General features: G+C 44.1%; 1 protein-coding gene across 1 annotated transcript in view; it reads left to right on the top strand.

The window, feature by feature from the left end:
- Positions 1 to 1,979: 1,979 nt before the first annotated feature.
- Positions 1,980 to 14,139, top strand: part of ROBO3 (roundabout guidance receptor 3) — a 207,191-nt gene continuing 195,031 nt past the window's right edge. The window contains exon 1 of the mRNA XM_089652131.1: positions 1,980 to 2,391. Within this exon, the coding sequence (XP_089508257.1) occupies positions 2,331 to 2,391 (61 nt within the window). The 5' untranslated portion in view covers positions 1,980 to 2,330. The remainder of the gene's footprint in view (positions 2,392 to 14,139) is intronic.

Genomic DNA, 14,139 nt, shown 5'->3' with positions numbered 1-14,139 from the left:
CTTCTCTTTTACTTTTTTCTTTATCTATCTATCCTTGCTGTATTTGTCTCTCTCCCACCTTCTTTTTACTTTTTTTTCTTTCTTTCTTTCTTTCTTTCTTTCTTTCTTTTTCCCTTTCCTTTTCCCTTTCCTTTTCCTTCCTTTCTTTCCTTTCCTTTTCCTTTCCTTTTCCTTCCTTTCTTTCCTTTCCTTTTCCTTTCTTTTTCCCTTTCCTTTCCTTTCCTTTCCTTTCCTTTCTTTTTCCCTTTCCTTTCCTTTCCTTTCTTTTTCCCTTTCCTTTCCTTTCCTTTCTTTTTCCCTTTCCTTTCCTTTCCTTTCCTTTCTTTTTCCCTTTCCTTTCCTTTCCTTTCCTTTCTTTTCTTTTTCCCTTTCCTTTCCTTTCTTTCTCTCTCTCCCTCCCCTCTTCTTTTAATTTTCTTTTCTCTCTTTTCTCTCTCTCTCCCTCCTCTTTCTCTCTCCCTCCCCCCTCTTTCTCTCTCTTTTTCTTTCTGTCTCTCTCCCCTTGGTGTTTTATTCTCCTTCCCCCTTCCCTTTTTGTCTTTCTTTTCCTTCCTTCCTTCCTTCCTTCCTTCCTTCTCTCCCTCCCCCCCTTGCTGCTGTTTTCTCTCTCCCCTCTTCTTTTACTTTTTTTTCTCTTTTCTTTCTCTCTCTCTTTTCTTTCTCTCTCTCTTTCTTTCTCTCTCTCTCTTTCTCTCTTTCTGTCTCTTCATCTTTCTCTCTCTTCCCCTCATCCCTCTCCCCCCTCTTTTTTCCCCGTCTTTCCCCCTTCTTTTTTTCCTCTCTCCCCCCTCTTTTTTACTCTCCCTCCCTTTTCCCCCCTCTCCCCCCCCTTATTTCCCCCCTCTCCCCCCCCTTATTTCCCTCTTACCCCTATCCCCTTTTTTTCCTCTTCCCCCTCCCCTTTTTTCCTCTTCCCCCCTCCCCTTTTTTTCCTCTTCCCCCCTCCCCTTTTTTTCCTCTTCCCCTCTCCCCCTGTTTCCTCTTCCCCCCCCTTCCCTTTTTTTCCTCTTCCCACCTCCCCTTTCCCCCCCCCTCTCTCTCTTTCTTTCTCTCTCTCTTTCTTTCTCTCTCTCTTTCTCTCTTTCTGTCTCTTCATCTTTCTCTCTCTTCCCCTCATCCCTCTCCCCCCTCTTTTTTCCCCGTCTTTCCCCCTTCTTTTTTTCCTCTCTCCCCCCTCTTTTTTACTCTCCCTCCCTTTTCCCCTCTCTCCCCCCCTTATTTCCCTCTTACCCCTATCCCCTTTTTTTCCTCTTCCCCCTCCCCTTTTTTCCTCTTCCCCCCTCCCCTTTTTTTCCTCTTCCCCCCCTCCCCTTTTTTTCCTCTTCCCCCCTCCCCTTTTTTTCCTCTTCCCCTCTCCCCTTTCCCCTTTTTTCCTCTTCCCCCCCCTTCCCTTTTTTTCCTCTTCCCACCTCCCCTTCCCCCCCCCCCATCTCTCTCTTTCTTTATCTCTCTCTCCTCCCTGCAGTTCTTCTATCTCCCCTCTCCTATTATGTTAGTGCTAGCAGTTTCATTGCTCCTGAAGTGATTATTCTTGTTTTGCTTTTATTTTAGTATATTTATGTTTACAGTTATTTAAGATAGCACAGCAACTTGTGTCAAAGAATAAAAAATAAGCATTGAAAAAAGTTAGACAGATCACAGATGTGTGGGTGTATTAAGCACAAAACTTTGAACAAAGTAAACCCAAATCTAGCATGTTGCCGGTCACGGCTTTAGAGTTATTATTTTATATTTTGTACTCGTGCACTATTTATATTTTGTAATTGTTACAAACTCTTCTTAGATGTGGAAGCAGGAATCATGTTGTAAGGTATAACCTGCAGTCTGTTTTCCTCATTCATTCAGCTGAGCAGTAATTGTGAAGGAAGAGGGTGATGAATAGGGAAATGCGGGTGCCTGCTCCTTTAAGGGCGGTGAGGGAGGGGCTGTGCCTGACACAATGAATGAGGGGCTATGCTCTGTGCACACTCAGCCCTGAACCTGGAATAGGAGAGGATGCAGTGTGTGTGTGGCTGGAGCCTGGAGTATCATTGTCATCACTGGAGCGCTCATGTGCCTGACTGCAGCAACTGAGAGGAGCCATCTAATTGCAAGCTCACTGGGCTCTATGTGGCTGGAGGGTCAGGGGCATCCGGTGAGCGGATTACCATTGTCAGCCAGGACTCAGAAGTCCCCTCCGCAGCTGAGGTCAGGCTGGGAACCCTGCATGGATGGGGGAGCAGATGTCTGGACAGGGAAGTGACTAGGATCCTATTAGAACTCTTCTCCTTATTGCACTTTATCTGGTGGGATTGCTCAGGATCTGCCCTGGATTATAGAGGAAGCACAAGATGTGGCTTATTCTTCACTCCCTTCTCTGGATGCTCTCTGCGCTCATCTGTCCTCTTCTAGGTAAGCTGTGCGTCAGCTAAAGATAGCAAGAAACTTGTCCGGAAGAGTCCAAGAAGAGGACGGAGCTTCCTCTAGAGCGTGGTACCAGAGGGCTGCGTGATAGTCTTAGACCAAATAATACTGTAGGATGGTAACCCCATCTGGGGGCAGCATGCAGGTCTTAGACCAAATAATACTAGAGGATGGCACCCTCACCTGAGGGCTGCGTGCTGGTCTTAGACCAAATAATACTAGAGGATGGTACTCTTACCTGGGGGCTGTGTGCTGGTCTTAGACCAAATAATACTGTAGGATGGCACCCTCACCTGAGGGCTGCTGTTGGTCTTAGACCAATAATACTAGAGGATGATACTCTCACCTGAGGGCTGCGTGCTGGTCTTAGACCAAATAATACTAGAGGATGGTACTCTCACCTGAGGGCTGCGTGCTGGTCTTAGACCAAATAATACTGTAGAATGGCACCCTCACCTGAGGGCTGCTGCTGGTCTTAGACCAAATAATACTGTAGGATGGTAACCCATGGGGGCTGCGTGATGGTCTTAGACCAAATAATACTGTAGGATGGTATCCCCACCTTGGGGCTGCGTGCTGATCTTAGACCAAATCATACTAGCGGATGGTACCCTCACCTGGGGGCTGCATGCTGATCTTAGACCAAATATTACTAGAGTGTGGTACCCTCACCCAAGGCTGCATGCTGCTCCTAGACCAAAATAACACTAGCGCATAGTACCCTCACCTGGGGGCTGTGTGCTGGGCTTAGACCAAAAAAATACTAGATGTTACCTTCACCTGGTGGTTGCGTGCTGGGCTTAGACCAACATAATACTAGAGTGGTACCCTCATCAGAGGGCTGCATGCTAGACGTAGAACAAAATAATACTAGAGTGTTGTACCCTCAATGGGGAGCTACATGATGGTCTTAGACCAAAATAATGGTAGAGTGGTATACTAACTGGAGGACTGCATGGTGGTCTTAGACCAAAATAATACTAGAACGTGTTCGCCTCCCCTGGGGGCTATGTGCTGGTCTTAGACCAAAATAATACTAGGGTGTTAACCTTACAGAGGGCTGCATGCTGGTCTTAGACCAAAATAATATGAGAGAGATACCGTCTCTGGGGGGCTGCATGCTGGTCCTAGACCAAAATAATGCTAGAGTTTTACCCTTACCAGAGGGCTGTGTGCTGGTCTTAGACCAAAATAATACGAGAGAGATACTCTCACTGTGGGGCTGCATGCTGGTCTTAGACTAAAATAATACTGGAGTGTTACCATTACCACAGGGCTGCATGCCTGTCTTGGCAAGCAGAAGTCCTGCAGGTCTTTGGCACCAAAAATTTGGAAATTTTACAAGCTAGAAAAACTTTTTTTCTTGGAAATCCAGTTAAACCAGAAGAGAGATTGTCTGGATGGAGAACCACTTTGCCTAAAACATCAGATTTAATTTTTGCATGTAAATCCGATAGCAATTCAGATTAAGATTTTAATTTTGTAAATTGTAACTAATTTGTCTCTTTCTGATCAAAATGACCATTGTGCTGGAAGATGTTCATTATTCGAGGTTTTGGTAGTTGTGTGGATGGTACCAGAAATGTGACTTCTCAGTACCGATGTAGATCATGTCTGAATGTTGTCTGTACAGAAGTCCTGGTGGTATATTGAGTCTGCAGGAATAGGATGTGATGACTTGGGCCCAGATCCAATCTTCTGTTGTATCTAATGAAATATCGATCCATGTACGGCTGCTGCTATCCTATGGCAATGTGACTTTTTTTTGTGGATGACGTGTTGATTGTTGATTTTGTCTTTGATCTGTTGTCATTTAGTCTCTTTTTCTTATGCTCACTAAAAGATTGATAGCCTTCAGCTATAAGAGGACCTTGTGGCTTGCTGGGAGTTGTAGTTCCCTAGGCACTGAAACACCGCTGAATAGCCGTCCATCTTTCTGATAGCAGTGGCCAAGAAGTGTTGAGGCCCATAATAGGTTGCTTCCCCTCCAGGCTGAGTTTTGTAGGGGTTAGGTGTCAGCTCCCAGGCTTGTTATTAGCAACAATGTTGAAAAAGGAAGAGATGGCAATGAAGCATGAAATTCCAGATATCTGATATAGCTCAGATCCTGTGTGCTCAGCTACCAAGGATATTGGTACAATGTATGGGAGGGACACACTCCAGTTCATGTACTGCATACCAGCCACATACTGTAAGGGATAGGCAGTACAGGCAGGTGTCCGAAGGTCCTCAGTGCCTATAATCAGGATAAGCAGAGCATACAACACTGAGCTCCCTATGGTGGGTCTACAGCACTCCATATACTCTACTGGGCTCCTGTGTATAGAATGGAGTATATAGCTGACCCTGTATATACTGTACTGGGCTCCTGTGTATAGAATGGAGTATATAGCTGACCCTATATATACTGTACTGGGCTCCTGTGTACAGAACACAGTATATAGCAGACCCTGTATATACTGTACTGGGCTCCTGTGTACAGAACCGAGTATATAGCTGACCCTGTATATACTGTACTGGGCTCCTGTGTACAGAACCGAGTATATAGCTGACCCTGTATATACTGTACTAGGCTCCTGTGTACAGAACCGAGTATATAGCTGACCCTGTATATACTGTACTAGGCTCCTGTGTACAGAACCGAGTATATAGCTGACCCTGTATATACTGTACTGGGCTCCTGTGTACAGAATGTAATATAAAGCAGACCCTGTATATACTGTACTGGCTCCTGTGTACAGAACTGAGTATATAGCAGACCCTTTATATACTGTACTGGCTCCTGTGTACAGAACTGAGTATATAGCAGACCCTGTATATACTGTACGAGACTTTTGCCTACAAAATAGAGACTATAGTGGAGTCTGCATATACTGTACTGATCTCTGAGTATATATTGGACCCTGTATATACTGTACTCTGCTCTTGTGTATAACACTGAGTATATTGCAGTGATTATATATACTGTACTTGGTTTCTATGTACAGAACTGAGTATATATTGCAGCCTGTATATACTGTACCCATCTTCTGTGTATACTGTACTGTTCTCTCTATAGATTGTACAGTGCAGAGTATATGGCGGACACTGTGTATACTGTACTATACTCAGTACGGAGTTTCTCTCTATGTACTGTTCAGTGCAGAGTATATAGCACAGCCTGTGTATATTGTACACCTCTTCTGTGTATACTGAACGTTTCTTTCATCGATTGTACAGCGCTGCGTCTATGGGGGGCCCTGAGCATACTGTACTCCTATGCATACTGTATGGCTCTCCCTATAGATTTTATAGTGCAGAGTGTATAGTGCAGCCTTTGTATACTGTACCCCCTGTATATTGTACTCCTGTGTATGCTCTACTCTGTGTATACTGTACCCCCCTGTATAGTCTCTCCTGTATACTGTACTCCTGTGTATATTATACCCCCGTGTATACTGTACCCCCTGTATACCCTCCTGTGCATACTGCAACCCCCTGTATACTTTCCTCTGTGTATACTGTACCCCCTGTATACTCTCCTGTGTGTACTGCACCCCCCTGTATACTGTACTCCTGTGTATATTGTACCCCGTGTATACTCTCCTCTGTATTCTGTACCCCCCTGTATACTCTCCCCTGTATACTGTACCCCTGTGTATACTCTACTGTGTATACTGTACCCCTCTGTATACTGCACCCCTGTATATACCGTACCCCGCTGTATACTGTACTCTATACATACAGTACACAGAGGTGTACAGTATACACACTGTACCCCCCTGTATACTGTACCCCTCTGTATACTGCACCCCTGTATATACCATACCCCGCTGTATACTGTACTGTGTATACTGTACCCCTGTGTACTCTCTGTATACTGTACTCTGTATAATGTACCCCTCTGTATACTGTGCTGTTCAGGGTATATGGCTGAACTCTGCGTACCGTATAGGACCACATTTGTTGGGAGTCGCTCCTGACAGCCCTGGGAATGGATGTCTGTCCTGTAAATAGCTGCTAAGTAGTGTGGAAATGGAGGGAGCTGTATGTAAGTGGTGGCAGGGGTCACAGTCTTGTCAGTTATTAGGCCCAAGCCCCCCGAGGGGATTACTGAGACCCTCCAGTCTGGAATGGTTTTCCCGGCCTGCACCCATCTGACACCTGAGCAGGCATTTTTCTTCTCTTCCTGACACAAATCACAGGTTTGGGAACAGAAGGTGTCAGGGACTGGAGATGAGAAAACACTGGGACTTTCTATAGCCGGAGTCCCCAAACTGACAGATTAACCCTTTATAAAAAAACAAACTCCAGCACGCATGTGGAGGAAATAAAACCAAAAGGTTTTTTTTTAAGTTTTGGATGAGTTGGTGAAGAATCGGAGCCCCTGTCAGGGTTGATCATTCTCTGGGGCTCCTTTAGAAAGATTTTTCCTCACTTCCTGTTTTGGGGGCAATATTTTCCCAGACAGGAAGTGCAAAATCTGCAACAAAACTGAAAGATCAATGTCCGATCGACAAAACGATTGAATCGTACATCAAGCGAGTGAGACATGAACTGCATGGCTGAGTAACAGATAGTGACAGTTTGCTCATCCCAAGATGATCAATTGCAGCTGAAAGAATTTGATCGTATAGGGTCGATCAATGGCGTTGTGTGCATCTTTGTGAATCACCCATAGTTGAGCGAAAATCGTCCTTGATTTAGGCCGAATTAACACGGCTGTAAAAAATAAACACATGTACAAGTATTTTATGATGACCGGTCTTGATGCAGCTGCATTATTTTCCGTGGAGCCAATCTCACACGTGTGTAAACATGCCGTGCATTCAGATCCGTAACACAGAATCCAAAAATCTGCATTGAAGAACATGCGCTTTATAAACGCATGTATACGCATTTGTAGGAATATAAATGAAGTCTGAATAAGGGGGAAAAATAAATTATCAATATGTACGCACGTGCGTCTTTACGCATTTGGACGCAAGGGCCCAGGCAGCTGGGTGAATCGGATGTTGGCAGGGAGAGTGATAAGCACAGTTTGGGGGAAAATTTCTGGAACTGATCCCCCTATATGGCTTCTTCTCCCCTCCCTCCTGCTGGCTTTCAGCTGCTGTAGAGAGAGCTATACCAAAGGATTGGTTCCAGTAATTGCCCCTTCTTTTCCCAAATGAACACAGCAAATGATTGGTACTGATCACGCACTGTGTTCATTCATAACTGAAGCGTAGTAAACTGTTTTTTTTTTGGGGGGGGGGCCTTGCCAGGTTGGCTGTAAGGGGCCCTGTGGCCTCTGTCAGCAGCTATGTTCACATCAATCCCTAACCCTCAAGGGGTGTACAATCTAAGGTCCCTAACGTACATATACACATACTAGGGCCAGTTTAGACAGGAGCAGGGGCGGACTGACCATTTGGAAACTCGGGCACTGCCCGAGGGCCCGGGGTCAGTAGGGGGCCCCATGAGATGCCCCTGGTACCTTTTTCATAGGCTTTTTTGAGTTTGGCCAAGGACACAGGGCCCCCATTATCCCCTATTGCCCGGGGGCCCCATGAGTTGTCAGTCCACCTCTAGACAGGAGCCAATTAATGTACCAGCATGTCTTTGGGGTGTGGGAGGAAACCAGAAGGAAATCCACACAGGCACAGGGAGAGCATGCAAACTCCAGGCAGGTTGAGCCGTGGTTGGGATTCGAACCAACAACCCTAGTACTGCCAGGGGGAGGTGCTAACCATTTATCACACTGTATGGCTATCGTAAGCTGTGCTGTCTATCATTGTGATGTCATGGAAGGGGTGGGCACAGACACATCACCTTCCAGAGTGCCTCATCCCCGGACCTCATATTAATTGCTTTTCTATTGTAAGAAAAGGAAGTAGAGTGATTATTGTTTGTATTGATTATTAGCAGCTGTTTATTCTCAAACAATACTCTCTGCTTTTCAATCAGACCTGCTATTGGTAAAGAAAGCTTCCTCTAAGCGTTATCTGCATGTAAATCGACCACGCTATTCAGTGTAATTATGGGAAAACTTGTGCAGAGTAAACTGAGTTATTTTTATGACAAGCAGGCAAGCTCAGCAAATTGGCCCACCTAGAATTACTTGTATATTCCGATTGTTCTTCAGCATTAGTGAGCATTTTGGGGTACAGAATCCTCATTTGCAGGATGGGAGAAGGGGGATTGAAATCCAGATGAGCAGCAAGTGGACGCAAAACAACGCAATCCAACAAAAGCAGGCAGCAATGTCATTCATATCTGATAGGGCCAACTCCGCAGTCTAAAGTAGATAAATTGGTGAAAAATTTGCACTTTTCTCCAAAAATAAAAACAAAATATTTAAAACCGTCAAAAACTGGGCACCTGCACCCACTAAAATAGTACATGGAACACTTTCACAAAATTATCTTCATGAAGGCCAATATAGTGGGAAAATCCTTCACTCCGCAGTGCCTTGCTTCAACATCAGAAGTGAGACTTCTCAGGGACACGTTCTCCACCTCCAGAAGCACCAAAGACTCTTAAAAGATAGTTGGACGTTAGAATTTAGGAGGTCACCCCACACTTATCTATGGAAATTATTCCCGATACAGGATTAGTGAGACCACCATCGGTAATGCCTCCTGTAATAAGGTACAACGGCTCCTCTCCAGTTTACATATCAAAAAAGAGGAAGGTTCAGAATAGTGCAAGTAATCCAAGAGGTTTAATAAAATGCAAAAAATACTCAAACAAGGATGCCACCATGCAGTGCCACCACCAGTTGTAGGACGTGACATCAGCATCCTATGCTCCACCCTATGTGTTTCGTCTCCAGAGGACATAATCGGGGCTCCACCGCAAAGATAAATTTTTTCGAATTCCTGGAGTTGGGCTTATAAAAGTGAGATTTTAGTCACTGGGTTCACTTCTACTTTAAGGCTCCATGTACACTGCAGCTGATAAACTGACGTTTAGGAGCATTTCTGTGGGGTTTTTTTTCAGCAGCCCCTGAACTCTCCCTAATGTTTTCCTATGTGTCCATGTACACTATGTCATTTGCAGTCATTTTCAGGTAGTTGAGTTTACAATCTTTTTTTGAACGCACCAAACATGCATTCAGAAGTGGATTTTATCAGTGTTTCAAACGCCAAACGCGGCTAACCACATTTATAACCATTTGCATTTGGAAATTTTTTTAACTCTTCCATTTCCAGATGCTGTCCAGAGCCTTTTTTCATCATGAAAAATGCATGCAAAGCGTTTTCCCGATACTCAAATAGACCCGGTACACCATACTTTGAGGTTTCGCATGAAAGAAAATATGTTAGACACTGCTGCAATAATTTCTGCACAGAAATGAGCCGGAACATCCAAACACCACAAAAAAAAAAAGACTGCTAATCTCAACAAATACTGCTCTCTCTGCTTCTGCTCTCTCTATTTCTCTCAAAATGTCTGAAATAGTTGATTTTTTACTGTTTTTTTCAGTGCATTCTGGGCATTTTGGAAGGTCTCCTGCGGTTATCTTTAAGAAATGCTTCTAAACACAAACGCTCATAAACGCAGTATACAAACGCGGCTAAACAGGCGTTTTTTAACCTATGTTTTCCAGCAGTCAGTTTCCATCGTTCAGAAGTGTTTTTCAAACGTCCCGTGTACATGGAGCCTAATATGTGAGTTCCTGGAGTCTCTAATTTGCAGAATTCAGAAGCTGCATCAGTGAATTATTAGGACTGCCTGGTTTAGGAGATCAGCTCATTTCCATATATTTGTAGCTACTCCCAGCTTCTGAATCGGGGACAAATAGGTTCTATTTAGAAATCTAAACCATTCTGGACTATAAAAGATTTTTGTTGGACTTGAGATTTACTGAACTTTGGAACATCACTTTATTGCAAACTTTTTTTTATGCTTTTAAAGATTGAAACCCACCATCCATTTTTTTTTTGTGTCTGTGCTGTTGTTTTGTGTTTTTGGCTGTGTTAAGATTGATGGGCATTTGCATCGTGTGCAGTGGAGAAGGTTTTGCTCCAAGCTGTGTATCTGGCATGGGGCGTCCTGTCAAAGGAAACATTTCTCTGACAGCCCCTCTTGCGTTCATGAATATGTATCCTAGCTAATCGCTTTTACTTTCATAAATTCTCATTAAGTGCCCAAAAGAGCCACATAATTGTTGCCGACATTGATCCCCATTAGCGATAAATTTCCTCCGGTTTGCCGGCGGTTCCTTGGCTTTGGGGACTATTAGAAGGAACAAGGCCGGAGTTGGGGAGATAGGATAATGACTCGGAGCCATCTGACCTAATTATACACAGATTTTCTCAGCATTGTTCCATGGCGGAACAACAAGAAATTAGACATCCTTTCTAAGAAAGACGCCTCACAGCGACAAACAAAAGAATCTTTAATATTCATTACATGATTAGGGAGCAGCCACAATTACTGTAATCAAGAGGAGGTGATTTCTGCCTTCTAGTTCCTGGGGTTCCTCATGCATTCATTAAGTGAGCAGTATTGAAAGTTGGGCGTGCTCCGGTTCGTTAGCGTTCATTATTGTGGTATCTGTCTAAAACCAGAGCATGGACTGTTATTTAACGTGGATCTATACTACAAAAGAAAAAATGGGGCCTGCTTTGTACCCTTATTAACACATTAAATATCATATAAATCGGTAGGATCAGGGGCGGACTGACAACTCAAGGGGCCCCCGGGCAATAGGGGATCATGGGGCCCCTGTGTCCTTGCCCAAACTCAAAAAAAGGCTACGAAAAAGGTAGCAGGGGCATCTCATGGGGTCCCCTACTGACCCCGGGCCCTCGGGCAGTGCCCGAGTTTCCAAATGGTCAGTCCGCCCCGGGGTAGGATATACACCAACGCAAGCAAATCATATTATCATATCAAATAAGTAACTTTTTCTTACCATAAGTAAAATAAAGAGCTTCCCCTGACCTTCCTGATGTGAACCGAAAGTAGAACTAAAGGCAAAACGTTTGTTTTGTTTTTTTCATTTTGGATAGAGTATGGAAAGGTTATAACCCCTGTCAGTTTTTTTTTTTTTTGCCATCCGTGTCCCATTGGGGAGATTTACCTTTCGTTCCTGTCCCATAGCCAAAATGGGAAGTGAGAGGAAATTAAGAGAATCCATTGGGGCCCCCAGGTCACCAGAACTAATGACCCCATTGGAAGATTTACCTGCAATTAATGTTCTGGGGACAACCCAAAATTTGGGATTTTCTTTTATTTTCACTTTTAATGAGAACGGTAAATAGGGCAAATGGGGAGGGTGATTCTCCCTAATGGGGGCACAGAGAGCATTAGGAACCCAACAGGGGTTCTAATCCCCCTCCACTCTGGATTCAGTTATATATGCAGAAAGTGCAGCACTTATGTCCAAAGCATATGAAGAACACAAAATTATTCCTGTGTAAAGTTATATAGGAAGTAATTATACAAAAATATATATAAGATTAACTTAAAACATAAATAAAGTCCAAAAAGTGCAATGTCCAATGGTGTTGTAGAGATCAATCGTGACCAGGGGCGGACTGACCATTCGAGCACTCAGGCACTGCCCGAGGGCCCGGGGTCAGTAGGGGGCCCCATGAAATGCCCATGGTACCTTTTTTTGTTGTGTTTTTTTTTTTTTTTTTTTTTAATAGGCTTTTTTTGAGTGTGGGCAAGGACATGGGCCCCATGATCCCCTATTGCCCAGTGGCCCCATGAGTTGTCAGTCCGCCCCTGCCAGTGACATCTGTGAAGAGTGCATCTGTGACAATCCTCCACCACAATGCACTCACCAGAAGTAAAAGGCAACTAGGCTCTGTACAGAGATCCCTCCGAAAGATGGAACCTTTCTACTGCAGAGATAGCCAGATATCCAGTGGGGCTGTGCTCTATATAGGGATCCCTCTAAGGCAGATGTATCAGCTCCAGTGCATGGATAAGCCCAGAGCCCAGAGATGGTGGTATATAGTGTAGTATTTTATTGCATAAAAATATTAGACCCGGAGGGAGGGGGTCCCTTTGAGAACGTGTGTGTGCACGAAACGCATCTGAGAGGAGCCTATGTTCTACATAAGCGCTGCACTTTCTGTATATGTGTCTGTTTTTAGTGGACCACAAGGTTTTACCACTTTGTGCTAGCTGCTCTTTCACTAGTTCTTTTTCTTTTGCGCTCACTAAATATTTTTGTCACTGGATTCAGTTATATTTTGAAGTCTAGGATGACTAAATCATATGGTCTGTAGCTACCATAAGCATTTGGAATGTTCTAACTCATTGGAGACTGCAAAGCCTTTCTCAAACGTTTAACTCCAGAGCAACCCCTAAAATAATTTAAGGTCTTTGGGGAATACTTACTAAAACCAATTCATTGGAGATCAATTGGGAAAATGCCCCTATTGGTGGATAGTAGGAAGAATGCAGCCATTACAGTGGTGTTCAGAATGCCTCCCTTACAAACCTCCCAAGAGACAAGTGGTGTTGGCCCTAGAACTATGCAGGCACCAAGAGAGGTCAGTCAGCCATAGCTCAAGGAACTCCTAGGAACCATTGGCCAAACCGAAGGTTTCCAAGAACCCCTGGTTAAGAATAGCAACCTCTGGAGGAATCCTAGATTTTCATGGAATCCTGGTTGATAATAGCAACCTCTGAAGAAACCCTAGGCTTCTATGAAACCCTGGCTGAGAATAGTGGTAACCCTTGGAGGAACCCAAGGCTTCAATAGTATTTTTGCTGAAAATAGCAACCTTTGGAAAAACCAAAGGCTTCCACGGAACCCTGCTCGAGATTAGCGGTCTTTGGAGGAACCCTAGGCTTATATGGAATCCTTGTCAAGATTAGCAGCCTCTGAAGGAACCCTAGGCTTTCACTGACCCCTGGTCAAGATTAGCAGCCTCTGGAGGAACCCTAGGCTTCCACTGAACCCTGGTCAAGATTAGCAGCCTCTGGAGGAACCCTAGGCTGCCATGGAACCCTGGTTCAAAATGGCTTTTGGGAGAAGTTCTGAGGCAGGGTGCTGTAATGTTTTCATGCCAGCACCTCCCACCTGCCATGATCTGCCTGTGTTGCATAGAGAAGTACAGATACCCAGTGATGTCTGAAATGATATATACAGTGAAAACAGGCTTTATTTAAACATTTAATTATCGTATTGATTAGGATGGAGGAACCAAGAAAAGGCGAAAATATAAGCCGATTTTAAACTTTAAATTCTTCAGATACTTCCTCAGGCTCCACATATAGAATAGTATCCATTTTATATATTTTTACAAAGTTGTTTCTCTGCAAAAATAATTTTGCTTTAAATATGTAATAATCTGCTCAATAATTACATATGAATCGGCTTAATGAGATACAAACATTGACACGTGATGGTAGATTGAGATTGTGATTGTTTGAAGACTAGAATAATATGGACGAAGCTACTCAAATATTATCCCTGAAGGGAGGAAGCCCCCTTTTAATGACACCCATAAAATTGGAGCCCTGTTGTTCTCCTTCTCCTGACATCTGATAAATCCCCCACACTTTTTTTTTTTTCTAAAGTAACAAAATCCAATTTAAAGGCAGGAATTTGTGTGAATGCATCAGGCTCAAGTTCCTAAAAATTTATGGCCCTCTAGGACAGCAACTTGAGCCCAGAGAGTGACTGAAACTCGGGAGAGTGACAAATAGTCCAACACGAGGGGGTAGAGGAACATTCCCTGCGGCGGGGGAGGGGGTGGAAGCCATAGGCCCCCTTTAAGACAGGGAGGGGGTGGGGGAGTGAGGGGC

This window comes from Staurois parvus, unplaced genomic scaffold (genome assembly GCF_062004578.1).
Source record: "Staurois parvus isolate SC_StPar_1 unplaced genomic scaffold, SC_StPar_1.0 ptg000671l, whole genome shotgun sequence".
NCBI classification, from domain to species: Eukaryota; Metazoa; Chordata; class Amphibia; order Anura; family Ranidae; genus Staurois; species Staurois parvus.
This window is presented reverse-complemented; position numbering and strand designations above follow the sequence as displayed.